At 38.2% G+C, this 27,008-nt stretch overlaps 1 protein-coding gene across 9 annotated transcripts in view; it reads left to right on the forward strand.

Annotated features, from left to right (window-relative positions):
• DYNC1I1 (dynein cytoplasmic 1 intermediate chain 1) overlaps window positions 1-25,104 on the forward strand; it is a 231,435-nt gene extending 206,331 nt beyond the window's left edge. For all 9 annotated transcript variants that reach the window (XM_088150610.1, XM_088150611.1, XM_088150613.1 and 6 more), the window contains 2 exons: window positions 7,193-7,318; window positions 24,127-25,104. In XM_088150610.1, the coding sequence (XP_088006736.1) occupies window positions 7,193-7,318; window positions 24,127-24,237 (237 nt within the window). In that variant the 3' untranslated portion in view covers window positions 24,238-25,104. The remainder of the gene's footprint in view (window positions 1-7,192; window positions 7,319-24,126) is intronic.
• The last annotated feature ends 1,904 nt before the right edge of the window (window positions 25,105-27,008 follow it).

Genomic DNA, 27,008 nt, shown 5'->3' on the forward strand with positions numbered 1-27,008 from the left:
GTGAACCCACTCTCAGCTTCACAATGATATGGAGAAAATAAAAGGGACATGAAGAGCTAAGCTCAGGAGAAGTGGAGTGATAAAATGATGTGAATTAAGAATTAACAGACACAAGTAGAGCAGGAATTGCTTCTGAAGAAATGCAGATTTACAAAGATTAATAGGGAAAATAAGCTGTGGAAAATGCAGTAAAAGATTGTATCTTTGTATATTAAGTGGATTTAAAGTGTTTTTGTTCTCAACTATTTTTAAAATGTTCATGATTTCTTAATTTCTTAACTTTAAAACATGGTATATCATCGTCATCATCATCATTATTAAATTTTTATCCTGCATTTTTTATATATAACTCAAGGTGACAGACATACCTAATACTAAATATAGTATTTTTTCAGACAATTTGTCTGTAAATCCTGTCTAGTGTCCTTGCAATTAGGTCTGATTTACACAAGCAGCAGAAGGAAGCTCTGCTTATGATTGTAATAAACGAGCTATATTTTTCCAGTGCTTTTTTATGGAAAACCAACTAGCAGACACTTACAAGTGGGATACCAGTAGTTAGTTAAAACAGGTTGGACTAGACAGAACCACTTTTTCTCATATTTTGCTTGAAGGGAAGGCTGCATAGAAAGAATTCTTTGCCTGCAGACTCTAAGGGTTCAGTCCATACTGTACTTTTCTCTCACGGTCTTGCATTTATATATGTGGTCTAAGCTAAGATATTACTACTTAATGGATGATCAGTTTTATTCTGAAAGTAAACCAGGAGAAACCCTCAGTTTTGTAAAGTTCATTTGTTGTTTGGAGGTGATTTCTCAGGAAACGATGTACATGTCTATCAACGCATTTGTGAATGCAGATAGGTTATTATTTTATGTTTATTGTGGCAAGGTTTATTTGAAGCAAATATCCACTTAAAATACTAAATGAAATATTTTTGGGATATTCTGAATTCATATTTAGCAAACAAGTCATTCACACTGCCGTAAAGCATATTGAAGTACAAGAATAATATTCTTGTAATTCAAGTTAGCACTGTTATTTCATATCCGTGTTCTGCTGTGAGAATCTTATGTTTTTAACTGAGATGTGGATTATACATTTTCTAAACAAATATTTTGAGAGCTTTCCGCCTTTCTTTTGTGCAGTATGTATTTTTTCCCTTTCCAAGCACACACTTTTTCCTTTGCAAAGCTCTTGCAGTTAAATTTTTGAAATGTAAGAACGAAGATTTCCAGCAGCCAGAAATGTAAAAATAGGAACCATATAGAGAAAACATTAGCATCGGTGGAACGAAGTGGGAAAGTTTTTTGAGAAGATACATTTGGTACATGAAAATCAATGTAGCTGTTTTTGTTGTTCTTTATCATTTTGTCTCATGTTGTTTTAGTCTGAATTCAAAAGGCATGCAGTTTTGTCTCTTTCCACATTGTGAAATAAGAGTGCATATTTTTTATCTTTACAGAAATGGTCTCTTGAACTTTTTATTCCCTTTTTCTTCTGCAAGAACAGTCTTGCCATTCAGCGTTCTGAATGCCACAACCAAGGTTTGAACACGCGTTTTGAAAACCCTTACCTTACGCTAGCCATCAATCCATTTTTGTAGTGTCCTTTAGCTGAAATCCTGAAATTGTAAGATAACAATGAGGTAGTGCAGATTAAGGCAACGAGGCCTATAAGGCAACTGTTAGCTTAAAATGTTATAAAAGTAAGTAATAACGATAATACATTTCGCTTTTCTAACTGCAGAAGAATAACTGTGTTAGCAAGAGCAGGAAATCCAGCACGTGTGTTGGTGCCATACATACTTGAGGCAGGGGCTGTTAAGGCAAGGCAAAATTTAATCAGTTGTACATGAAGGATGAAGAAGATAGTGGATTTATATACAAGTGGAGGTACAGCAGAGAATTAACTCGGCAAATTCAACAAAAGCAATATGTTAATGATTTTCTTTTTCTTCACTTTTGATTTAGTCTTCCTTTCATATCACCGTAATGTACTTCACAGTAGAAAGAAAATACAGTACTCGTTTTTACTGATTTGGCTGTAAATCATGTAAGACAGGTAAGGAAGGACAAATGCTGAAAACTGGATTGTCAAGTGGAGACTGGAGGTCTTTTGAAGTACTCTTAGCAGGAAGTTGCAGAGGCAGCTTAATTATAAAGCAGCTGAATAGGGAGGATTTTTTTCCCTTCATTTTTACTTTGGGGGAAGGGGACTATCTGGAAGAGGGGACACATCTTTAGAGATGTTATTGTTAAGATCTCTGACTGTCAATATTCTTAAAATTGTTAAGAGCAAATCTTGCTGCTTCTAAAATGAACGGGAAGAAAGGTGTCCCCTTTTTAATTGACACAGCGAGCCCTCCTCTGGGATGTAGAAATTGCTCTATGATCAGGGCAAAAAAGCTTGTGAAACTGTGAACAAGGTTATAGCCATAGCATTTACTTTACTCTCATTTGTTTAATTTGGACTGTTAGTATATGTTATATGAAGAAACTTCAGGATTTTTCACTTCTTTAGGACACCAGCAGGAATAAATTCAACACAAGTACATTGCCAGTAAAAACTAATCAGAGACCCACAGTAGCAACCAAGGAGAAAATGCTTTAACAACTGAAAGTGATTTTCCTTTTGATCCTTTGCCTGGCAATTTAAAACTGTAAAAAATAATGGTTTTATTCCCTGAGAAGTATTGGGCCACAATCCAGACAAAGTTAAGCACGTTGGGCACTCCTTTCAGAGGTAAAGCGAAGCATGTCCTGTAGTTAGATTACTCCCAAAGAAATTAAAGAAACCAGTGCCTTAGTTTGAATCATACGCTTAGCTTTAATAATTTAGTTTTAGTTCTAAGTTTCCATAATCATAGAAAAATCTGATTTGTTACTAGATAGAAGGATTTATCTCAGACTGAGTAATAATGCATTAGATATGTTGCGACACTACAGCTTAGTCTATTAAACAGGCAAAATTATTAAGATGTAAGCTGATCAGCATTATAATTTTGTAGGTCTGGGTCTTGGACATAGCTTTAGAACTGGTACTGTGATTCACAAATTCCTAGTTTAAATCCGTGGGAATTTTGACAATCATAGTACCAGTCTTCTACTTGGATTCCCAATTACTTAAATTGAACCTGATTTTCCACAAGTTTGGGATCAAGTTGTTGATCAGGGTAAAGCTAACTATTTTGATGCAACTCAATTGCAGACAAGAGTGTTGGCAACACATAACTTGTATGGTGCCATATTTTTTTATCGCAGAAAAGTTGGAACATGCAATATGGCCTTTCAGTTGAGTACAGTGAACCTACCAATCCATAACAGAAGTTGAAATGACAGGTCTTAGGAACTTTATTCCTAGAAGAAGTTGCTTCGTGCACTCTGCACGTAAGTAACAGCAAAGCTAATTAGAAACAGACTATAGATCTGGACATGTTTGATATGAAGAAGGCCCTAAATGTTGTTCATGGTATTTCCAATAAGATTTGGGAAAAGCTTCTGTCTGGAACTCTTGAAAGAGGCTGCAGTGTTGACTTCCCTGGAACAGTAACATATATTTCCCAAGTTCATAGTTTTATTAAGCTTTATTATCTCAAGATTTATATTCTGCCTTTTTGTTAAATATCCAAAATAGATTATAATGAAAAAGGTATTATTCTGATAGTAGCCAGAAGCAGTAAAACAAATTAGCAAGACATTCAAAACAGTGCAAAGACTAAAAGGCGACAAAAAATATGAAGATGGTAATTCAAGTATATTAAGCTTGATAAAATGTTGCCTCTCAAAAAGTGAGCAGTGATGGGGCCTTAAAGAGGTTGTTCCAAATCTTGGGTGCCTACAAATATAATGTAGTGTGATTTACAACAGTTCTCCTGAATCTGGTGCTTTCCAGATGTGTTGGGACTACCATTACAAGAATTCCTAGCCAGCAGGACCAAAGAACGGAGATGTCTGCACTAGAACGTTGTAGAATACAATGCTAAAAAACCAGTGAGACCTATGTTTAGCAACTCCATACTATTATCTTGAAAATTGATTGTTTTAGGGACATATGTAGATTAATTTTAACTTGTAAAATTCTTGATGCACAGAGAATTCCTTGTTTTAATCACCATTGTTTTTCTGTTTGTTAAAAGGGTTTGACTATTAGTTTTGTTTTAATGCAGATCTTTTGTAACCCTTGGTTGATTATGGGAGTATGAATGTACTTTAACTCAAATTAAAAAGCAACAAGGGGAATCCTCAAAGCCTAAAATAATGTTGCTAATCAGATATTAGTTAATCTATTAAGTGGGTTTGAAAGTGGTATTTTTTCTATTTTCTTTTTTTGACCCATTTGGTCCAAATAATAATAGAACTCTAATAAATATCCATTGATCAACACTTCTACCTTCTCTAAATGAAATCAGAAATTATGTACTTAGAATAGCATGATTTGAGGAAAAATGTTATCAGTATTAATTTCATTTCCCCCATTTGAGGTTAAAACAAATTTCTATATTCATGAACCCTTATGAATATAATTTTTATTTATATTCATATCTCCCCCATGAATGTAATTTTCATTATATAAAATTATTTAAGACAACATACCCCAAACATGTATCCAGTGTAGTGGAACATTTTTCTACCAATTCTTTCATAATAGAAATAATAAATAAAAGTTATTATATTCAATTTTTATTGCACCTTGTTTTAAAAATATATTTGGTCAACTCAAGGTGGCGAACATACTTTATACTCCCCTCCTGTTTTTCCTACAACAACAACCCTCTGAGGCGGATTTGGCTGAGTGAGGGTGACTGGCCCAAAGTCACCTGCCAGTTTTCATGCCTGAGGGAGGGCTAGAACTCACAGTCTCCTTGTTTTTAGGCCAGCACCTTAACTACTGCACCAAACTGGCCTTCATATGACTTTAATGAATGAATTAAAACCTTTTTAAAATTGGATTTCAGGATTATGCAGGGCCAACTATGAAATGATTCACCTGGTTCTTCTGGACTTCCTGCTCTTGAGTTCCATTGTTTGTTCTCAGATGAGAAAAATTGTCCTGTTCGATTTACAATGATAGAAGCAACAGTTAAGGGAGAAAAAGCTGGGAATACCTCTTCCCAGATTTAGTATTTCTCAGATAGACATTCATTTCACATTTGGGATGCTAAAATTTGACATAAGAAAACCAGAATTCCTGGTAGAATACCCAAAATATTTGAGCATCGTTCTAATTTGTCTGGACTTATTTCTATGAAGAAGGGTTGTATGTTTTTAAATTAAATAATCAAGCTTGTTTTCATGATTTCTTCATAAATAACAAAAAGTGTTCAAACAAGGACTGTAGCTCTATCCATGTTTATTTAGTAATTCAATCACGAATTGCAGCTTCAGTGATCATTCAGTGCTTATTTTTCTTCATTGTAATCAGAGCAAATCTGTGTGGCTATAATTGTAGGCTTAATGCTTTTGTTACATTGTAACTTTTAACATATATTTTCCAGATATTTTTAAATTAGGCTTTTAATTTTTAAATTTTTAGGCAGTTGTTCACTCACAACATAAGACATTAGTTTATAACAGTGTTTCTCAACCTTGGCAACTTTAAGATAGGTGGACCAACTCCCAGAATTCCCTGGCCAGCAAGCTGGCAATGTACAAGCCAGTTAAAACAATACAAAGTGACATTAAACTCAAGAAATAGAAAAGTCTGGGAAAGTTACAGGATTTTAACCTGATGCCTTGGGGAAAACAGTGGTGCCCCTCAAGACAGCAGTCCAGTGCTGGTTGGGGACTTCTGAAAAGGCCTTTTTGTACCCTCCTAATGCACTTATCAAAGGAGAAGCCCCATCGGATGGTCTTTATATACAAGCTAATATGGGGTGATTTTAAATGCAAAACTATACAAATAAAATTTCTTCATAATTATAGAAGTGTCCCTTATTTAAATAATTAGTAAGCATTTGACAAAGAGCTGAAAAAGATTTTAAAACCGAGTTAATTGTTAAGTACGAAGTCATATATTCTTCTGTTTAGAGTATTCTAAAGAATCTCAGAACATCGGCCGAGAAGTAAATTTGATTCTTCCTAAATCCTTTTTTTGGTGAAGCTGACAGTTGAGGCAGGTTGGCCTTATTTCTGGCAAGCAAGGCAAAGTTTCAAGAAGAAATGCATTGCTTCCATCATGCAAAGGATGGCATCAAACTGGAGCGTGTTCACTTTACAATCCTTTCCTTTATCTTGATGCTTGCTGTTAGGCCGAAGCTTATAGGTCCAGCCAATGACTTCTGGTAGGTAAGAAACTAACTGAGCAGGTCTTGCTCAAAATTATCTCACTAATGAACTGCTGAGCTAAGATTTGAATCCATATCTGTAATATTTGTGCTGAGCTTGCTTGTTACTGAAGATTATAAAAAAATAATTTGATTTTGTGGAGAGATCCTGCCCTTTGTCTATGGTGTAAATGAGGATCCAGATGGTATTCCACCTGATATATGTATTACATCTAAACTGATTTAAACTCAGAAACTTTAGTTGATTCAACTTCAGCCTTCAGATCACGTACTTACCTACAGTTGTTGTTGTCAATGTACAAAATGTGTGGACTGGCTTACTGTATGGCTGCTATGCCATTTCCCATCAATGCTATCCTCTTAACTCTGGCAGCTCATCATGGGCCTTTCTTGGGCAATAAGGTCCTCAATTTTCCCAAATGAGATGTAAATAAAAGAAATAACATGGAAGTTATTAATGCCCTGTTTTTAGTCCTCTTTTTTTTTGTTTGTTTGTTTGATTCTGACCTCATCCTCTGTCCTCTAAACTAATTGCTTGAGGTCAGTAAAATGTTTATATAAAACCTAGGAGGATAGGATCTCTCAGTTTTCAATTTATGCTTGGTACCACATGTAAGCTCATTAGTCTTTGCCAGTCATCTTTTGATCTTCTATTAGGCCACACCAAGAAAAAATAGCTGTGCTGGTTTTAGCATGTCTCCAAGCTTGGATTTAAAAAAAAAAAAAAAACAGCTGAAGATTTGTGTCCCTTGGTCTCCATGTATTGTCCAAAAGCCTTTCTGCCTTTTAAAAGCTTTGTTTTCCTCCTCTGTTCCTCTTTTGATATTCTTCATGTAAAAGACAGTTCTTATTAGTGTATGTGTTTTATAACTGTCCTCATCCACATGAGAATAATGTCTTTAATAGGTTCCAACAGCTAGTGTGACCATTGAAGGAGCTTCTGCCCTCAACCGTGTCCGTTGGGGCCAAGCTGGGAAAGAAGTAGCAGTTGGGGACTCTGAAGGAAGGATCTGGATCTATGATGTTGGAGAGGTACTGATCTTCTTTATAAATATTTGGATGTTTTGTAAAGGATTTTCAAAGAATATTCATGCAGTCAACCTTGTCTGGGCTGGGAAGCTAAGCAGAGTTGGGCCTGCGTAGTATTTGAATGGGAGAAAGATTTCTGCAGCAAGCCATAATGACTGAAAAGTAATGATGCACATGATGATACCACATCACAAATCCAACCCTTATATACTTGCATCCTAACATTTGATGCAATTGCATAAGTCAGAGTATTTGCACAATAACACACATTTTGTTGCTTGCTTCACCTGATCCCCTGCAAGTACTTGTGGGATGAGAGGCCACTAGGGAATGGCAAAGGGCTAGAATACAAAGTGGGGGGCGGGGGGGCGGACAAGCTGGAAGAAGGCAATGACAAACTATACTGCCAAGCAGACTACATGGAGGTGCACATGTAACTACCAGGATTTGAGCTTGACTTAAAAGAGATTTGACCTTGACTGTTATGTTGGGGTTAAATCAGTGTATCAGTTCAGCAGCACAATTATCTGATGCAAGTGAAATCCAGCCCTTTTGAAACCAGGGGGACCTCACTTTGCAGTATACAAGTACTTCAACTGTTCCTTTATTCCTACGGTTGCTAAGCTGAATTTCAAGAGATAGACCCAACAAGTTTAAAATGGACGGTGATATGTTCACAGTTAATTATTAAATGCTGTTAACTTGATTGCTGTTCATTGCCATTAACTTCATTGTACAAATGTATGTAACACCTTGATTCAAGGTTTTTTTTTCATTCATTCAGATTTATGCAATAGAAAAGAGTTCTTTAATGTTTTAAATAGATTCTCACCCTTATCCAACTTTCACATGTGTGTTTCTAGCTCACAAGGAATCGGTACATTCAAAGAAGTGCTCCCTTTTAATTCCTGACTTCAGAGCTCTATAAAATAAGCTATAGCCAGGCTGATCAGCTTCTTGGAAGGACCTGCTGCTTAGTTTTAGTTTTGCCTCTCCACAAGCAGCTGGAAAGAATTAATTCTACATGTTCTATAGTTGCAGCCCCAGTGCTGCACACACACACATTGCAGAATGGGGGCATCTGTCTTTCTTTACATTGTACGAAGATGCTGAGACATAGAAAGGAGCTTATAACAATAACTGTTTCTAGCATTTTAGTTGGACTCTGATTGGTTACTTTATATTCCAGGTGCATTTTTAAAAATCTCTCACCTCTGAAGCCTTTGGAGCATAGTATCCCCATGCCCTATTTTGCAGAAGATAATCTCTGTTTACAGATGTTCTTCATTTGGCTTCCCCAGCTAGTCTAGATGTGTCAAGCACTGTAACTCCTGACCTGCCTGGCCAGAATGACTATTGATCTATGTATAATCCAAGGTTAAGTGAATAATAAAGAATCATAAAAAGGGAGCCACTGGCATCTAAACAGTTGACAAAGTAGGCAAATTGATAAACCGATTAATTTTTCTCTACTATCATGAAGAATTATAATTGTGTTTCTATTTGAATGATAGCAACTATTTCTAAATATGCATACAAAAACTATGGAAATAGTGCCCTTTATCCTCCTTTTATGGGCAATGCATTCAGGACATGACTAATTGGATTAACAATGCAATTAATAGACACCTTTTGTTCTGTAAAAACAGCTGAAATAGGGGGATCCATTCAGTGGGTTCCAGACTGCAGAATGGGAAGCGGTTTTACTTTTTCTGTCCTTGACATGTTCCCTGCAAAATCCCCTCCCACAGCTTCCACAATCCCCCAAACCAAACTGAAGTGAGAGAAAACATTCACTTTTTTACCGACTTATACTCAACTCACAAAAAAGTTAAAGAACCCTGTAAAAATAAGTTTCTGAAGTGTTAAGCAGCTGTGGCACTAAATCAAAGAACTTGCAGGTCTGTTTTTTTCTGGTTTTTTAATGTAATCAGTGAAAGAATTGTTAAATGGAGAAGTGATATTGTTTTAAACAATCCTTTGCTCATGGCTCAGAGTTCTTTGAGATGAGATTGTATTTCCAGCTGTTAGGCTTAAAATGTTCAAAGAGTAGCTTGGAAAAGTCAGGAATATAGGCATTCTACACCTGAAGGGCTTTGGTCCCCAGAATAAGTGCTGTTTTTCTTGGCCATTCCAACACTTCATTGTCTCAATGATCTTTAGTACAAGTGTCCAGAGTAGGTCACCACTGTTACCCCAAAGTGCAAATGGACATTGAAGCTGAAAAAGAATTGCCTTCCCTGCATTGTAGGGAGAAGATTGCAGCAAGGATTTCTTAGTTTACAGCCCAATATAGCAGCCACGGTATTACATAACCCCTCATAGGCATCTTTCATTTTGCTATCTTTCTCATAAATAATGAATGAAATGGCCTGTAAATGCTGTTATATGAGTATGCCAGGTATGGATGTAAAAAAATCTGAAATTGTGTTGGAAAGAAGAAGCAGAAACCTGTAGGGTGAAGGGTAAATGTAATGGAAATTAGCAAGCTGAATAAAGCATGTGGCAATGCAATTCTGAATTCTCCCCTACAACAGGCTAAAATTGAAGTAAATTGAAGTCAGTATGGTGTGTGCTTGATGGAATGTGTCTCTTTGTTGCTGAATGCAGCCTAAAGTGTACCATCTGCATTACTGTTCTTGGAACAGTTAAGGGTGACTTGTGTAGCAATCAGCTTTTATAGACTGAATTTGTTTTTTGTCATTATCTGTGATAGGATACTGGGATCCCCACCTCCCCACAGTAGGGAAACATTATAGAACATATACAGATTTAGCTTTAACTCACACAAAGTGATTTTATGGCCCATAGCAAAATTGCTTGAGCATGACTCATATTTTTGGCTTGTGCGTGCTTTCGTGGGAGCCGCTTTGGCTTGCAAATGACTGCAAAAACATCTTGGTGTATCGTTATCATAATTGCTAAACTGTCTGAAGTCATTATGCTCAAATTTCTGCATACGGCACTGGCAGGACGCTTGCTTTATTTATTTATTATTGGGGTGTGGGTGTTCTGAAATACATATGTATAATTTTTTCTCATTCTGAGTGATCTGACAGACACTAGAAATACCTGAATTGACAGTATAATCTTTTCATGTCTGTTGTCTGGAGTCTAGACGGGCTGGAGATACGGCTCTTTGACTTCTCATACTTCAAGCTATTGGGGTATCGTGTTCATCTCTTTTAGATTAGCCATTAAAATGGAGTTATCTATGTTTTATCTATGTTGTGGGTTTTGATTTCTACATTTTTCTTTTCACTTGAGAAACTCAATCAGAGCCCAATGCAAAATACACTGGGAGTGGAAGTTAAAATCAGAATCCAGTTGGATACGTGCTCATCTCTGTATTAGCTGATCTGTAGAATGGGCTTTAGCAACCTAGGTGACGTAAGCTCCATCCCCACTACTGGTCCTAGAATGGTCCCCTACTCTCATGTCATTGTGACTTTGTGGGGCTTCTCTGTCTCTTCTGCAGCTGAGTTGATTGACTTCCACCTCACCTCCTGTTTCAGAGGAAATGCTGCAAATATATTTTGCAACATTTCCTTTGCAACTGTGGGCATATTTTCCTCAGTGGGGACTCACATCTTGTCTCACCTTCTTCCTCCTTCCCTCCAGAAGTCAAGGTATCGTGGCACCTTAATAGGTTTCATCCATCAATTTTGGAACATTCCGGGAGATGCACAACATTCATGTTCCCTAAGCAAGAGCCAGTTTTATTTTTGTCAACAGTAATAAAGATACAGGATGGGAATGGAGCTGGGGCAGGGGGAGTGCTGGCATTTTCATGACATTCCTGACTAGCAGTAGTGGATGCATTTGAGAGTGGTGCGAACATTACTGTGTGAGTTTGAAAGCAAAAGCAGTGGCTATGCAGAAGGGTCATTGTATCTTTTATACTGCATCCCCTGTGAAAATTAATCTATGCCTTTTGCAGTAGGCCCATAACCCTTACTGGAAGATCTTTATTGTCCTTTTCCAGCAATTTAGCCAAACTACTTCTTCTGCCTTTTGTTGTGGAATGGATGGAAAGAAGACACAAGTTGCCTTGTGAAGGTTTTGCAGGTGCTGTGCATTCACAGGAGTCTCTTCCATTGTTTCCACTAGCTGATAGATAGTGTTGGAAGAGATTTTGGGACATGCGTGGCACCTGTGCTGAAGCTCTTCCAAGCAGATGGCAGGCTGCAAGAGGGCCAAGGCTGATAGACTCCTGTAAGAGAGATGCTGGCTTAAGGGCTTTGCACCTCCTCAGTAGCACCACTGAAACAAGTGAACTCTGTCAGTTTCCCCTTCTCTTCAGGATGGGATTTGCAAAGTTCAAGATGCTGAGTTTTTTCCCCTTCTTGTTCTTTTTGTATGGCTCTGTGTGTGTGTGTGGGGGGGCAGACTTTGTTGCTGTTTGATGTGCAGCAGGTTGAGGTGGGATTGTGTTTTTATTTTTTGTTCTCAGCATTTCAAATCTGCAGAAGTGAAGAATATGACACACATTGCCTTCAAACAGCTCCTAAGCATTTGGGGAGTGAAAATGGTGGTGAACAGTCTGACTTAGTATTGTTGAAATGAATAGAGCCACTAAGGAGTTCTCCTAGCTGGCCCACAAGTGATCAAGATGATTGCAGCTTGTAAACTTTATCTTCCCTCCTCAAATGGAAAGGATTGCCAAGGGAGGAGGCAGCTTAGCGCGTTAGTTTCTTTCCTTTGGCCCCTAGCAAAAGGGTCCTGCTGGAAGGGTGTCCTCAGTTTGAAGAACCCTAAAAAGATTGATCAGGATTGATTCCTTTCTACCCAGCTTTGAAGTTGGCCCTGGGTAGAAAACTAAATTAGCATGCAGATTACCAGTTTGCAGGCTTCAATCATCCCTATGTTGATATCTATCATATTTCAGCTTAAAAAGCTGGGTTTATTTCTTTTAAAATGTATCTTTCTACATTTAACTTAGCATACATAAGTACAATGAAGTACCTTTTGTCTTTTTCTGGTTCAGTATTTACAGTATTTAAGAGATCCTTTAAAAGCAAATGCCTCTTTCTCTTGAGGTGTTTGTGTGTGAGCATATACATATAGAGTGTATTATCTAATAATGTGAGTAAATAAATGGGTCTTTATGAAACTCTGTCTTAAAAGCTGGCAAGGATGGGCCTTGATGTACCCCAGAAAGAGCAGGTTTACCATATTTGTGGTAATCCCAATTTCTGCAGCACAAATTTAATAGAACTAAGAAAGGTCTCTCAGCTGTTTTTTGTGTGATGTGCTTAGAAATCCATCCTACTCACCCCCAATTCCTCAATTTTTAGGGAAACCTAAGATAGTATTCCTATACAAATCCCTGAATCGTTGCTCCCCCAAAATAAACATCTCCAAACAATGGAGGTGGTGGGAATTCCCTACAGATAACTTGACTCTACCGAATTGTATAATACTGCATTATATGGTTTCTTAATGCTGAATGTAGAGTACCAAAAAGGCATATTTTAAATAATATAATTTCGTAACATTGTAGAGCATCTTAATGAAAAACTGTAAGAAACAACTTTTAAAAAACTAATTATCCAGAAGGAAAAGTAAACCAGTTACTTGTTTTTATACAGAAAGTAAAGGAGATTGACTAGGAAATAATTACAGCTATTTGTAGTACAGGGAACTAAATGAAAAAAATGGTCACCAAATTTGAGGTAAAAACTGTATTGCATTAATGTAGTGGAATAATTATTTTCAAAATTCAGTCAACAGACATGCTCTTTTTCTGATTAGCATCAGCATATGTTTTCTGGAGAAATATCATCTGAAACAAGAATTAGTTTGTATAATTAATCATCTTTATGTTCTTCTGTGATTTAAACTGTTGCCTTTAATAGCAACCTTGGTCATAACAGATCACTTAATTACAGTGTTAAAAACTTTTTTTTAATGATTGGTGAAGTTGTAAGAGAGGTGGAAGTTTGTCGTGACAAGGTGCAGATTAGTTTAAAATTATAGAATGTTATAGTACAAATCAGGTTATTAATTTGTTCCTTAGAAAAGGAGAAGCACCATGTCTAAACTACAACCCTTTAGATGCACATAACACAAATAGCCAGATTTGGTGGCTTTTAAAAAACAAATCTCACATGGCTCATGGAATTTGGGGTGTTTGGAACACAACTCGATTTGGTGAAACATGCAGCCGCAGCTGCCTACTTTTAACAGAAAATGGTTTTAACGCAGTATAAAACTTTGCTTTAATTATCTAATAGTAATGCAGGCCCAACAAAGCGTGATAATTGAAAAAAGGGAAATTAAAACTACAGCTTTCTTTTTAGTGAGTCAAACCCAGCTTTAACTGATTCTTCAGCTGTTTGGCTGTCTGTCTGTCTGTCTGTCTGTCTGTCTGTCTATCTGTCTTGGTCTCTTCAAGTCAGTGTTGACTCCTGGCAACTGCCTGGACGAGTCCCTGCAGTTTTCTTGGCAAGGTTTTGGAAGTGGCTTGCCATTGCCTCTATCCTGGGGCTGGGAGAGAGTGACTGGCCCAAGATCCCCCAACTGGCTTTATGCCAAAGGCAGGACTAGAACTCACAGTCTCCCGATTACTAGTTTGGTACCTTAATCACTACAATATTGAGCCAATTTTGAAAACAGACTGACGTAAGAATAAGAAAACAAGTATTTGTCCTGAGACAGTGGCCTTTATACCAGGTTTTAGCTTAGTCTTCATGAGCATATAATCACTGTATTAAAAATCTACTGATCTGTTTTTGGACAGCCTGAGATTAAATTATTTTAAGCAGAGGTGCCAGCAGGGAGGGGTTGTGGGAGGCAAACGACAAAAGCAGCATTGCACCATCCCAATGCGAGCTCTGACCCTTTTATATTTTTGTAGTGTTGTGCAAAAGGGCAGAACCTGTGTTGTGATGGCATGATGCTGTTTTTGTCTTGTCACCTCTGATTTTAGTCATCTTAAGTTCCTCTTCATAAGAGGTTCTTTAGTGGATCATTTCAAGTTCAGTTAAGCAAGGGAAGCTTTTGCCTCAAACCTTGGAGTAACATTGCCAGTCATTGTGGACAGGTAGGCAACAGGGACATATTTCATGCACTGGCCAAGCTCCTAGCCCTCATGATTCTGTTTTTTAAAAAACAAATAAATCGGAATGCTGTCAAGTAAAGTACCAGTCTCTAGCATTGTCTTTATACGAATGTTCATGGCTGCATTAATAGTCATAAAAAATGAGTTAAAGAAAGCATGCAGAATGTGGCTCTTGGAATTTTTTCGAATGCCTTTACTAGCAGGGGCCATTGGAGGCATCTGTATTTTCTTCTGTTTAAAAAAAGTAATATGTTGCATCTCTGTGTATGTCCTTGCTTTCCCCTAGTGTTTTGCGTGTGTGTGTATGTGTGTACCAGGAAGCACAGGGGAGCTGGACATGCTCTGCTATGAGTCCTCTGACCAGGAAGGAAGGAGAGCGCTTACAGTGCAACATTTGGGTGGAACGAATAAAAATGATTGTGCCTGCAGCCCAGGGCAGAGCAAGTCAGCTGCCCAGAAAAAAGGCATAGGTGAACTGGGTTAACCCTTGAAATGCATTAGATGGCCACTGTTGCTGTTTTTGCTACCCCTTTGAGTCAGCTGTTTATTTAAGTTTGTCATCTGTTGGCTGTTGATACTTCTCGCTTTTCACTTTAAATTCCTTTGTTACCACCTTTTTCTGTAACACAATATTTAATAATATACTATTGAAATAGACTATTGTTTCTGTTAGCTGAGTTGAAGCAAAAGCTTAAAGGTAGAATGTAAAATCTCAGAAAGAATTAAGAAATGAAAATCTAGATCATTGTTATTTAAAGTAATAATGATTTCAGGCCAGGCACACAGTTCAGTGCTAGAGCACGTGCTTTGCGCATGGGAATCCCACTCAAGCCTACATAGCATAAAGTATTGATGATGGAGATATGGTTGTCTAGCTTAGCATCCTGCATTGCAGGTAGGGTGTTTGGCTGGATTTTTAGCATCTTTGCTTTCAAAGTATGGATAGAGGGAGAAAGACTGTTTAATTTCAGCCCTGTCAGATTCAGATTAGGAACCAAGATCATAAGCTCACTTGTTAGTGCATTTTCTCAAGCATTTGGTCAGTTTGGCATTTCAAGGATAGCAGGATGGAGAAGGCAAGTCTAAACTTTTCAGTCTAAGGTGTGGGACTTGCAGTAATGCCTTCATTTTTAACTGTACAGTCAGGAAGTTTGGTGCCGGCGAGGAGTCTCATGTGGTTGGTGGTAGCTCTTAACTTACTGGCACAGCTGCCACGTCCACTTGAACAATGCAGAAATGGAGTTCACAGCAGAAGTTAATTGAGATAAAACCGTGCAAATTAAATTTAAAGAAGGGCAGTCTACGCAATTCCTGCGATACCTGCTGTGCAGTGGATGGAGACAGTCTTCAGTCTGCCTGTGTATTCCACCCCTTCAGTCAAGCACACCAGTGTATACACAGAGCTGATTAAAATCATCTGCATGCCGTTTCCTGGCTTCAGCCCCCTTGCCAGTGGTTTCATCCATTGTTAGCACTGAGGCTGGGTTCTCTAAGAGTTAAGCACAGTGGTGGCGCGTGAGGGTTTTGGTTCCTTTGGTGGCCTTTTCTTCTAGATTACCTCCCACTTTGTTTCCAGCCATGTGTGTGGCACAGGGAGCTGCCTGAAAAAATACTGACTTTTTCAAACTATATATAAAGAAAAATAATGAAGGAGTTTTGATACTACCGCAGGATCAAAGCCAGAATAGGTAATATATATAATAGCATATGTTTGCCTGCACTGAGTTAGCAGCAAAATATCTTCTCTGGCCTCAGACTAATCAGAACAGCTTCCACAGGCAGAGTAAAAAGGCACCGTGGAAAGTTTTGCCTGCTGGGTTGCAATGCTGTAGGGTCTGAAAAGAATCAGGCCCTGTATTGCTGAAAGAAAGGGGAAGTTATCTGTGTGTAATTTTTTTGTCCACTGTGTCCCTTCTCTTGTCACAGTTGTATAAAGGAAACAGTCTCTGCAGAAACCTAGATGTAAATCACAGGGCTGCGCTCCAGTGTTGTGCAAAGCCAAAGTCAGTGACGGTAAAAATAAGGTAAAGGTCCAGTTTGACTCAGAGTCACTCAGGGTGGCTTTTAACTTGAGGCAGGATAGAGGTGACTTAACTGGCTCTGTTTCTGATTCAAAGTCCTCTGTGGAACTTCCCTTCTAGTATGTCAGGTAGGACCTGTGCATGCTCTTGTTCTTTTTTCTTTTTTATAACTTTTATTTTAAAATTTTTTTAAAGAAGAATAAAAGCTACAACAAACTAAATTACAACCGAAAAATTGAGAAAAAGCGAAAGAAATAACAGAAATAGCTAAAAAGTACAATAGAAAAAGGGGGGGAAAGCAAATTTTAAAGAAAAATATAAAGAAGTGGCTTCCAATATTCTTCACAGCAGTTATAAGTAAAATTATATTTTAACTTCTCTCTAAGTTACATCATGACTGTCTCCTTTCTATAATTTATCCTATCTAATAAAGTGAAAAATCACAAGTTCATTTTTTTTCATTTTTAAACAAAAAATCCATAAGGGGTTGCCAGTTGCCAATAAATGTAGAAATTGTCTTTTCTCTTATCAAAGAAGTCAATTTATCCATCTTGGCAAGATCTGTCAATTTCACCACCCCATTCCTCCATAGTGGGAAGTGCTGAATGGTAATGCCATATTCCAATAAGGGGGAATTATGAAAGAAAAAAAAAAAGCCTGGAGAACTTTTTGGTTGAGAAAAAGATACTGTGATGAGGTAGGAAAGGGAGGAGGAATATCAGATTTTGGGATGAACAGGTCCATCTTCCCATCAGAGTCTCTTATCATTGATTGCGCCAGTTGCAGACTTTTGAATGGATGGTAAAGGTCAAGAAATGAATTGACAGCCACTACAGGAGGATTCTGATTTTCCCAATGTGTATTACAGAATTGAGAACAGTCAGGATACCCAAATACACAGACACACGCACACATGTGATACAATTATGGATTGGTCACTTCCAGAGTTGATAATCCAGCCACATTATCAATCAGGTGGCGCTTTCCTGCTTTAGAAAGCAGCTAGAAATGAGTGAATGCCACGTAGTTCAATATTTCAGCTTCCTGGGTTCTTTGGAATCTAAACTGGGGAAGCAGAAGCCAAAACATTTAACATTTAACAATAGCCTCAAAGGATCTCTACTTGGTTAGATATATCTTACATGTTGTATAGTTTAATGTTTGACAGTATACATCTAGCTAGGATCCAGAGCCGTATATTCTAAATGCTGTTTAGCTGCTTTTAAGGCTAAAGAGGAAATCTTTACATGCAGTACTGTATACAGCAGAACTCAGTGTGGAAGGCTTTCCTTAAAGCTGTGTATGTAGATAGGATGATAGAAACTGTGTTTAGAGCAAACAGTTAATAGTTAATGCTCTCCTGAGATAGGATTTTTCTGAAATGATTTTGTTAAATTGAAAGATTACAAGGCTGCTGGTAAACCACACTTGAACTTTATTTGGAAGTTTCATCTTAGTCATTATAACCTATTTGTCTTGCTGACGCTATTGGAGGAACCAAACTAAAATTAACCCAAATTCTTTTTCGCGGTCCTTAATTAGCCAGCTTTTCAAAATCTTTTTAACTAGCTCTCTTGGAGCCACACATAATTTAGAACAGAGTGTATCAAAATGAGAACGCCGAGATGGGAATTTCTGTAAAACAACATTCCTCCTTCCAAATAAAGGCTTCTTTCATTGAAGATGAAGGGAGAAAAAAAGATGGTGAAATGGATGTGGAAGCAATGCCATCCAAAACCATTTCTGCATCTGAAAAAGAAAACTAAAATGGCTCCTCTCCCATGTTCATTTTTGTAAAATGGCCAAAGAAATGGAGGTTGAACACTGGAAAACCCACAACCCAGTTCCTAAGGCAAAGTGCCCCTGCCTTTGGGTTTTAAAAAGTTCCGTAAAATAGCAAAGATAATTTTGCACTTGAAGCAAGAGAAGCTGTGAGATTGTGCGAAGTGAGATGCAGCCGTAGGACAGGGTGGGCAGTTATTTACTAGCTGGGGGCACATTTAACACGGGAGGGATGAGGAGTACACTGGGTAAGGCAGTGATACATAGTGGTTGGGCTACATCAAACATAAGGGCAGGGGCGAGGTTTTCTCATTTTCTTTAGGGTTTTTAAAAGTTCAGTGGATTATTAAGATTTTTAAAAATCTTTTAACTCTGCTTCGGTGGTCACACTGTATTTTTGTGTTTCTCCTGCCCCAACATGATGAGAAACAAACTATTTGTTTTTGGCCATCATCACTCAAGGAGATTCCATGGGCCAACTCAATCTAGCTGTCTGCTGATGTGATGGATCACACATGTAATGGAAGGCATGTGCGAAGAGGATACTGGAATGGAGGATCAAGGTTATCAGGAGGGAGCGGGAGCATTCCTGGAGAGGTTACAGGGCAAGTGCTTCCTCAGCCCTTAGCAGGACCGTGAGAAGATGAAGAAGCTGAGACTAGCCCCTCCCTAGAGTCTCATGGGGTATATCCACTAGCTGCTTTAGCATAGGTTTAGTCTGGCGAGAGTCTGTCTGTTAGGTGCAAGCTAATAAAGGAACTAGACTGGACTGCCTCATTGTCGTTTTTGGGCTGGGCCTGACACGTGATATAAAGCAAGAGTTTACTAGTTTTCTTGCTCATTTAAAAGAAGGAATTAATGGTGTCATATCCAGTATTGGATAATTTCTTGGCCTGTTTGGAGGAATATCAGGGGGTTGACATTCCCTGAAATGAGGGGGCTGGGGACTTGTGAATTGACCGACTGTCTTGCTGTGTTCCAGAATGTCCTACGTTTTTTGATTGATTGATCATTGTTGGGGTACAGCAAAAATAAGGATTAAATCAGAAAACAATATAAGCCATAATAGTGCATCCTTTATCTACTTTTCTGTAACTTTGTAACCAGATTTCTTCTAATTTAAATTGCCAATTGGAAAGGATCACTTTCACCCAAGTTGATCAGAAACACCCTCGTGCAAGGAGTATTCACTTTGCTTTTCTCCCCCCCGTGGGGCACAGCCAACAATTTAGCAGCATGCAAGAAGTGACATTCTTAGCAAGGTATAAATGAAATTCTATTACTTCTGCCAGAAATACTTGAATTTAAAGAGTGCTGGAGTCTTTGCTCCCATTTATACAGTACACCCAGTAGAAAGATGGATTGCACTGTGTTGCATTTTCACCCAAGTCACGAAACGGCCTTTTCTTTAGCAGGGGTTTGAAAGCCTTCGGCATTTTTACTATATATTTGTGGTAGAAGTCACTTTTGCCTGGAGGAGAAGAGAAATTGCTCCCATAGTTGAATCCATGCCAGAGAGATTTGAAAGACAAAGCTGTTGTGTACAATAAAGACAGTTTTCCAAGAACATAGAAAAGTAGACTGACTTGCAGTCCCATTTTTGTGCATCATGGGATAGTATTTTGACAGAACATCAATTTTTGAAGTGTTTTGTAATGTCATAGAATTGACAAAACAATAACTTTGCCTGGACTAACCAGTTCCAAATTGGTTTAGATTATTATTGATGCTGATAGTATTATCTCTGCTTTTGGCCTGGGCATGCATTCATGGTCATCTCTAGGGGCAACAATGCTTGCATTTCTAAAAAGTGCATTCTCTGTTGCTGTTTTGGGCTGAATTAAAAATAAAATTAAATAAAGTAAAATTATTAATTATTTTTAATTTAAGGATGCCCTGCAGCTTCCATTTTCCTTGGGGGAAGGGAAATGCATATTGTAGCATCCTGGTTTACGCTTTGTGTGATTCTCATGCCTTTCCTGTGCTTGGCAAGCACATTCAGTGATGTGGCCAGAGAGTTCTGGGAGCTGGGAAAAGGGGGTTTGAGCGACTGCTACTCTCGTGGCCTAGGTTTCTCACTAGTGAGCTAAATCCTGATGATTTGCAAAAGTGATAAAGATTTTATTTCATTCTAACTTTTATAAAAACAGACCTCTGTTTGGGGATTTGAATCAAAGTTCAGTGGAGTACATGCTTTAGCATGAAGAAATCCCTAAATTCAGTCCCTGGCATATCTGAGTGGAACTAGGAAAGACATCTGTCAGAACCTCCGGAGAACTCCAACAAGTTGGATCAGTATGGAGCAGTTTTGTCTATGGATGCATTTTGGTAGTGAATGATAATCCCTTGTATAGACTAGGTGCTTGGTGGTCAATACATGCTTACAGAAAAAGTACTTTATTATATCGAAGCAATGCATAAGTAACAATTAAACATCAAGCTATTAGAGCAACTAGCATTTCACAGATTGCTCTGGGACTAAACTTTTTGCTGAAGTAGGGGTTGCTTTTTTTTTTCCCGTCAAGAGGCAAGGCAGTTATTTTAGCTGTGATTGTTACGGTCAAAGGAATTCTTGCCTACATATCTTCTAATCCACACATTGAATATATTTTATGTTAGGTCCTTAGAGAACGCTGAAGAAACTTTAATTACGGGTTTGAAGGTGTTTACTGCTTTTGGAATTGGTTTGCTTCAGTCTAGTGATACATTGCTGATGTGGCTACTCAGATGCAGATAAAGAACTGTGCCATCAATGGCTTCCTTGTTAGTCTCATATTGAATTGAAATAAGAAAGCCAGCTGGTATATAATTGTGCATCAAGATACTGTGGATTTGAGGAACTGTATCTCAGCACTGGGTATGTTGCTAGCGATGGGCCTGTGGCAGCTAAGCTGCTAAACTATTTCACTAAGCCCCCAGTCTATTTCAGAAAACCCTGAGGGTCCAATGGTGCCAATGGAAGCTTTTTTCCTAAGTCGTTATACAGGAGTGGGGTTAGGCAGTTTCTTCTGAAAGAAAAGAAAAATTGGGAGAGACAATGGGAAAGGACAAACAACTAGATTAAATAATTTGTACAGAACTTTCACCAACTATTTGTATGTCTAACATCCTGGTATTAAACATATAAAAGGTTGTGTGTGTGTGTGTGTGTGTATGTGTGTGTGTTGGGCTTCTTAAGGTCCTTGTACAACTTTTTGCCCTGCACTTAATGTGTGAAAAGGGGGATCTTCTAGCCCACATCATATATTCTTTTCTTGATTTATCTATATGAAGGCCAGAAACTGCTGAGCAGAAAAAGGAAGGAGTCTGTCCACCCTTATACTCTTATCTGTACCTCCTAAGAACACAAGAAAGGCCCTGCTGGATCAGGCCAAGGGCTGACATAAGCCAGCATCCTTATGTGCATCAACCAGATGGACATAAGAAGCTCATGAACATGGACAGGAAGACAACACTCTTCTTAGGTCATCCCAAGGGCTGGTCTTCTGCCACTATTCAGATTTATTATTCATAGTTCAGGATGTACTGCATAGCTGTTAAGCTTCTAACCATGGACAGCCTGATCCTCCATGCATTTTAAAACCATATTAGTGACCATTGCCACATCTGACTGCTACAAGTTCCATCATTTAACTATTTGTTGTGTAAAAAAATCTTCCTTTTATTGGCTGTTATTAATCTTATATACTGTCACGTCCCCCTGATCTCTTTTTGCTCCAAGCTTTGCTCATAGACACTTCCTCATGGGGAGCTACTCTTTCCCTTAATCATGTTCGCTGTTCTCTTCTGCCCATTCTTTCCCACTCTTGTTCTAGGGTCTCTTTGTCTCTCCCACATTACCCAGTCCTTATTCCACAGTGTATCCCCTCTTTGTGATTCCCAACACCCAGATCTGTCTCTTCCTTACTTCACCTCTTCCCCGCCCCTTCCTTAGCATCCTCTAGAGAATTTTTTACTTTGAAGTGATTTGGAAAAGAAGTTATCAACAGATTGCTGTGTGTTATATGAAATATAAAGAAATCCTAGTTATTATTTCTAAACGTGCATATAGAAATATACACTAAGCTTATGAAAAGCCATGAGATTGGTGTCCTCTACCTAAATCTTTTGAACACTCCTGAGTGCCAATTACGTTTTTACTTACATTTTTGTAATACATAAGATATTCCTTTATTTCATAATCTGTGGGATATTACATTATGGAAAGTGGCTAAAAAAAATCACAGGGTTTTATGGCTCTCTGGCAGTAACAGAATACACACACACATACAAACACAGACCCAGTGTGGACAACACTGCTTTGTGTCTTGAAGTAGTTTTTTACTATAAGGCTTATACTGTGCCTAATGTCTTTCAACAATTCCTTTCTCTCACAAGGGAGAGACTACAGACTTACTATACAACCATAAAAGGTGCGTGGTAAATTTAAATTCATTGTAACCTGCTTCTAGAGTCTGAGTCTATGAAAATATACACTGAGAAATCAACTTCAATTTTGTTTTGTATTCTCAAAAATTGTAACTCTGGATTAGGATAGGCTAGGTGGTGGGGATTAATTTGGCCTTCCCTTTGAAGCACCCTAGCAATCTTGCCTTTTGAAAAAGAAGGATCCGATATTGAATCATGGTTTTTAAATAGTAAACCACTGTTTGAAAGAATCTTGTTAGTTTGCTGTTGGCTTAGTGTGATATATAAAATGGGGGCATGGTTTGTTCAAGATTACTTATAACTTATACTACTTAACTTATTTTTATTTGATTTTGTGCTGTTTTGGGTTTTGTTTTTTTTTATCCTGCCTTTATTATTTTTATAAGTAACTCCAGGTGGCAAACATACTTAATACTCCTTCCTCCTCCTATTTTCCCCACAACAACTCTCTGAAGTGGGTTGGGCAGAGAGAGTGACTGACCCAGAGCCACCCAGCCGGCTTTCATGCCCAAGGCAGGACCAGAACTCTCAGTCTCCCGGTTTCTAGGCCAGCACCTGAACCACTAGACCAAACTGGCTCTCTTTTGAACCTCTTTTTTGAAAAGTGGATTTGAAGAAATCCACTTACTTGTTTAGCAGCAACAGGTGCCAACAGGTAAATTTGGTTCATTTGCAAGACATTGTTTGACATGATACGGAAATATTCTGCTGGCACCATAGCTGCAATCTGATCTTGGTTTATAGTCATGTGCTGCATAGGACCTTTCCTTTCAGTGCAGTATTTTCTGGTATGACAATTCTAGGATTCCTTTTGGACAGCTCAGTCACCACACATAAACCAAGTGAACTAAAGCAGATGTAGACTGTTTTTAACTCCTGACACACACAAACCCACAAAGTTCTTGTAGCAATTGTTTTAACCATGCCAACCATTTATTTATGCTTGCATAGCAGTTTTTAGTTCAATTTATTAAGTCTCCTTTGCCCATCTCTTTCTTTGATGGCTGAAAATCAGGCAGAGTTAATAAATTCAGGTGTTGCTGGGGAAAGTGGAAAGTTGATGTACTTGTCAGAAACTTACTTGGAAGATGCAGTTGTTATTGATATGGCTTCTCCTGCCCAAGCTATATTCTGTAATGTGGAAGTTGCATAGGTCCAGATTACTTTAGGAAATCATGTACTGTCATTACCGGACGTCTAGGCCACTCATGATCACTTATTAAAATGTCACGATTTTGGGCCTCCTTCAAGTCCATAGAGGGGGGTAAAATGCTTTGATTTCAAAGATACAGTCACATTTAGGTTGGTTATGTAGATCATTGTGCCCTTGCAAAAAGGAGTCAATCCTTCCCTCTTTTAGATACTGAAACTGGTGGTCAAAATTTTCTTCTAGATTTTTCAGTTCCAAACCATAATTGCCTTTAATGATGATTAGAACAATAAACACTTGCTTTGAAACTTTTCTTAATTTCTTCATACTGAAACTAAATTTATTTCTCATTTCTTTATCCCTACAGCTTGCTGTACCGCACAGTGATGAATGGTCTCGATTTGCACGCACTTTGGTAGAGATCCGGGCCAACAGAGCTGACAGTGAAGAAGAAGGCACCATGGAAATATCTGCTTAGAAGAAAGCATAACCCTTCCCTCCTAGCTGTTGATGACATCTCCATTGAGCATCAGGCCAGTGCACTGTTGCTAGCGGTGTTCCTGCCAGCATTACTCATCCGTTCAGCTTCTTTCCTACTAATCATGCTGTGCTTAGTAGCCTGGAAGTGTTCAGAATAGTTTCCTGTCTCACATTTCTTCTAGCAAAGTTATGAATAAGAAAAAATGAAATGCAAGTGAGTTACACTGCTACCTGGTTGACTACTTTAGTAACTGCAGTAAGCAGCTAGAAAACCCCTGGATAAACTTGGGCTCACAACCTTTTCTTGGCACAGTCCTGGTAAATCCATATGAAGTCAGATATGATGGGTTGCAGATGTGATGTGCTTTGTGACCTAGGACTGGGCCAAAGAATTTAGATGTGGTGTTTCATATGGTGACTTATATTATGAATGGATGTACTGTATGAATATTGCTATTCCTTATCTATTGCAGTCTGCTGCATGGAACGTATTTATTTAAAAGCAGTAAAGCATGTGCATAACGAACCAACATTCATTGTCTTCCCATGCATGTTGGAGTCATGTTGAATTCCAAATAACAATTACAGGATGTCACTTTGTAAAAAAAAATGGTATCTGTAATGGGTTGAATAAATCAAACTTTAAAAATACCTATTATTTCCTGGCAGTTTAATATTACATGTTGGTCACCGACACTTGTTACAGACCAGTAGTAACAGTCTGAATTGGGGTGCAGTTATAGAAGGTTACTACTAAGTCAGTGTTGAAAGGTGTGCTGTAGCCATGTCAGTTACTGTTTTTGTATTAAACTTATCTCTAATAGTAAATAAGAGAATTTGAATAAAGAGGCTTATATAGTTGTAACATGACTTGCTCTTTTTTGCTTTTTTTAAGTTAAAACAATAAATTCAGTCTTACGGGTTAGAGTCCTTTCAATGTTCTTCTAATGCCAACCTTAAGAAACAAACCTGCATGGAAATTAAATTCTTGTCCCATACCAGTTGTGCTTTGTAAGAGCACAATGGCTTGGTGGTTAAGTATATTTTTTCAACCCAATACCTTCATAAACTTGCTGAAAAAGTGCAGGGCTGGCTCAAGATACACTGCTGCTTGAGGTAAAAGAGGTCCTCCCTTCCCAAATACATTTCACCCATGGAAGCCATTTGGGCTGCTAGGTGAAGTTACTTCAGAATAATGGGACAGAATTCTCTTCCTCACCTAAGGTAGAGTGCAGTGCTAGCTACCTGGACTAGCTTCCAACAGAAGGAAACAGCCAGGAAGCTGTCTTCCAAGCCACCCAGCACGTGTCACTTTAGTAGTCTGCCTAATAGTTGAGCCATCCCAGAAAAGCCAAGTCTGTCCAAACTATTACATTACATAAGCCTTAAACCTCTAAGATTGTCTTGGTGGTTGTAACCATATACAGAGTATTTGAGTGAACTAAACTTGCCTTCTGCTCCAGAGTTTGGCCATTCATAATAGAAAATCTTCCATGAACAATTTGATTGACGGTGGCTAAATTCATACATGCTAAGCCATAATTGGTTTGTTTTGACAATGTGTTGCATTAATCCAGCCAACTGTGGTTTATTCACTAAATCGATGACTCAACTTACATGAACCCAGTATGTGTCTCATTCTGAAGCTGATGTTTCGATCTGGAGGCATATGTTCTGAAGCAAGATCTCATCCCTAATCTGCTCAGACTAGCACATAGGAGGTGTGTTTTGTCTTTATATGTTTATTTAGTACATTGATTTGGAAGGCTTTTATTCTTCGCCACTCGTGGATTTCCAGGTAGAAGGCATGTCCAGCCAACGGAAGGAATATACTTATATTCTAAAATTGCAAGCTATCAGCGCTAACCAAGTATTTTTTTGTTGTTGTAATCAAAACTTTAAACCAGTAAAAACTGCAGCACTAGAACCATACTTTTAGGTCATACTTTGTGAATAATTTGAACTTGGAAGTGGTTTTATTGTAAGCTTTAAAAATCCAGTCAAATCAAATCAAATCTTTATTAGAGTCAAAGACCAGCATAAGGAGGGTGGGGTACAGTCAATTTAAAAAACATAGAAAATACATAAGAAAAATAATAAAAAAGCTAAAAGTTACAAAATAGAAAGTAGTACAATATCTAAAAGGAATCTAAAAGAAAAATTATGAAACGGTGGAAGACATAAAAAATATATTAAAACAGTATAAATAAAAAAACTACAGGAATCGAAAAGGAGGGGTAGAGCCATGGGTGTAGGGGAGCATATGGCAGACTATATCAAAGTACAGAGCACTCTAGATGCTCATTTTGATTAGTTTATGGCACAGGTCATCATCATCGGACTAATTTTAATCACTGCTGTGCAGAACCTGGCAATATATGTTGTACCAGGGTTGGTATCTGAAAGCAGCAGGGAGGTATAGAATTGTCTTGGAGTATTTATGCAGTAATGGTGAGATGAGGCTAGTATAAATGTCACTGTAATACAGGCACTGGAGAAGCACATGCTCAGTTGTTTCTGTGTGTCCAGTCACAGGGGGATTATCTGTCTGGGTAAGGGATCTTCCTGTATCAGTCTTCAAGGACAGCTGAGGGGAGGGCACAGCATTGTGCCAGAGTAAAGGCCCTCCAGCATTTAGGTATTTCAAGTTTAGTTAAGTATGCCAGAGGGGAGGCAGAGTACTTGTTGGATTCACTGGAAACAAAGGTTGGGGACCTGGCTAGATCCAATTGGTGCTCTGGGTCTGCTACACGCTATTTAATGAGTGCT

The sequence above is a fragment of the Python bivittatus genome, unplaced genomic scaffold (assembly GCF_059951505.1).
Source record: "Python bivittatus isolate LINGU-HERP-01145 unplaced genomic scaffold, Pbiv_v1 ctg000610_np1212, whole genome shotgun sequence".
Classification (NCBI taxonomy): Eukaryota; Metazoa; Chordata; class Lepidosauria; order Squamata; family Pythonidae; genus Python; species Python bivittatus.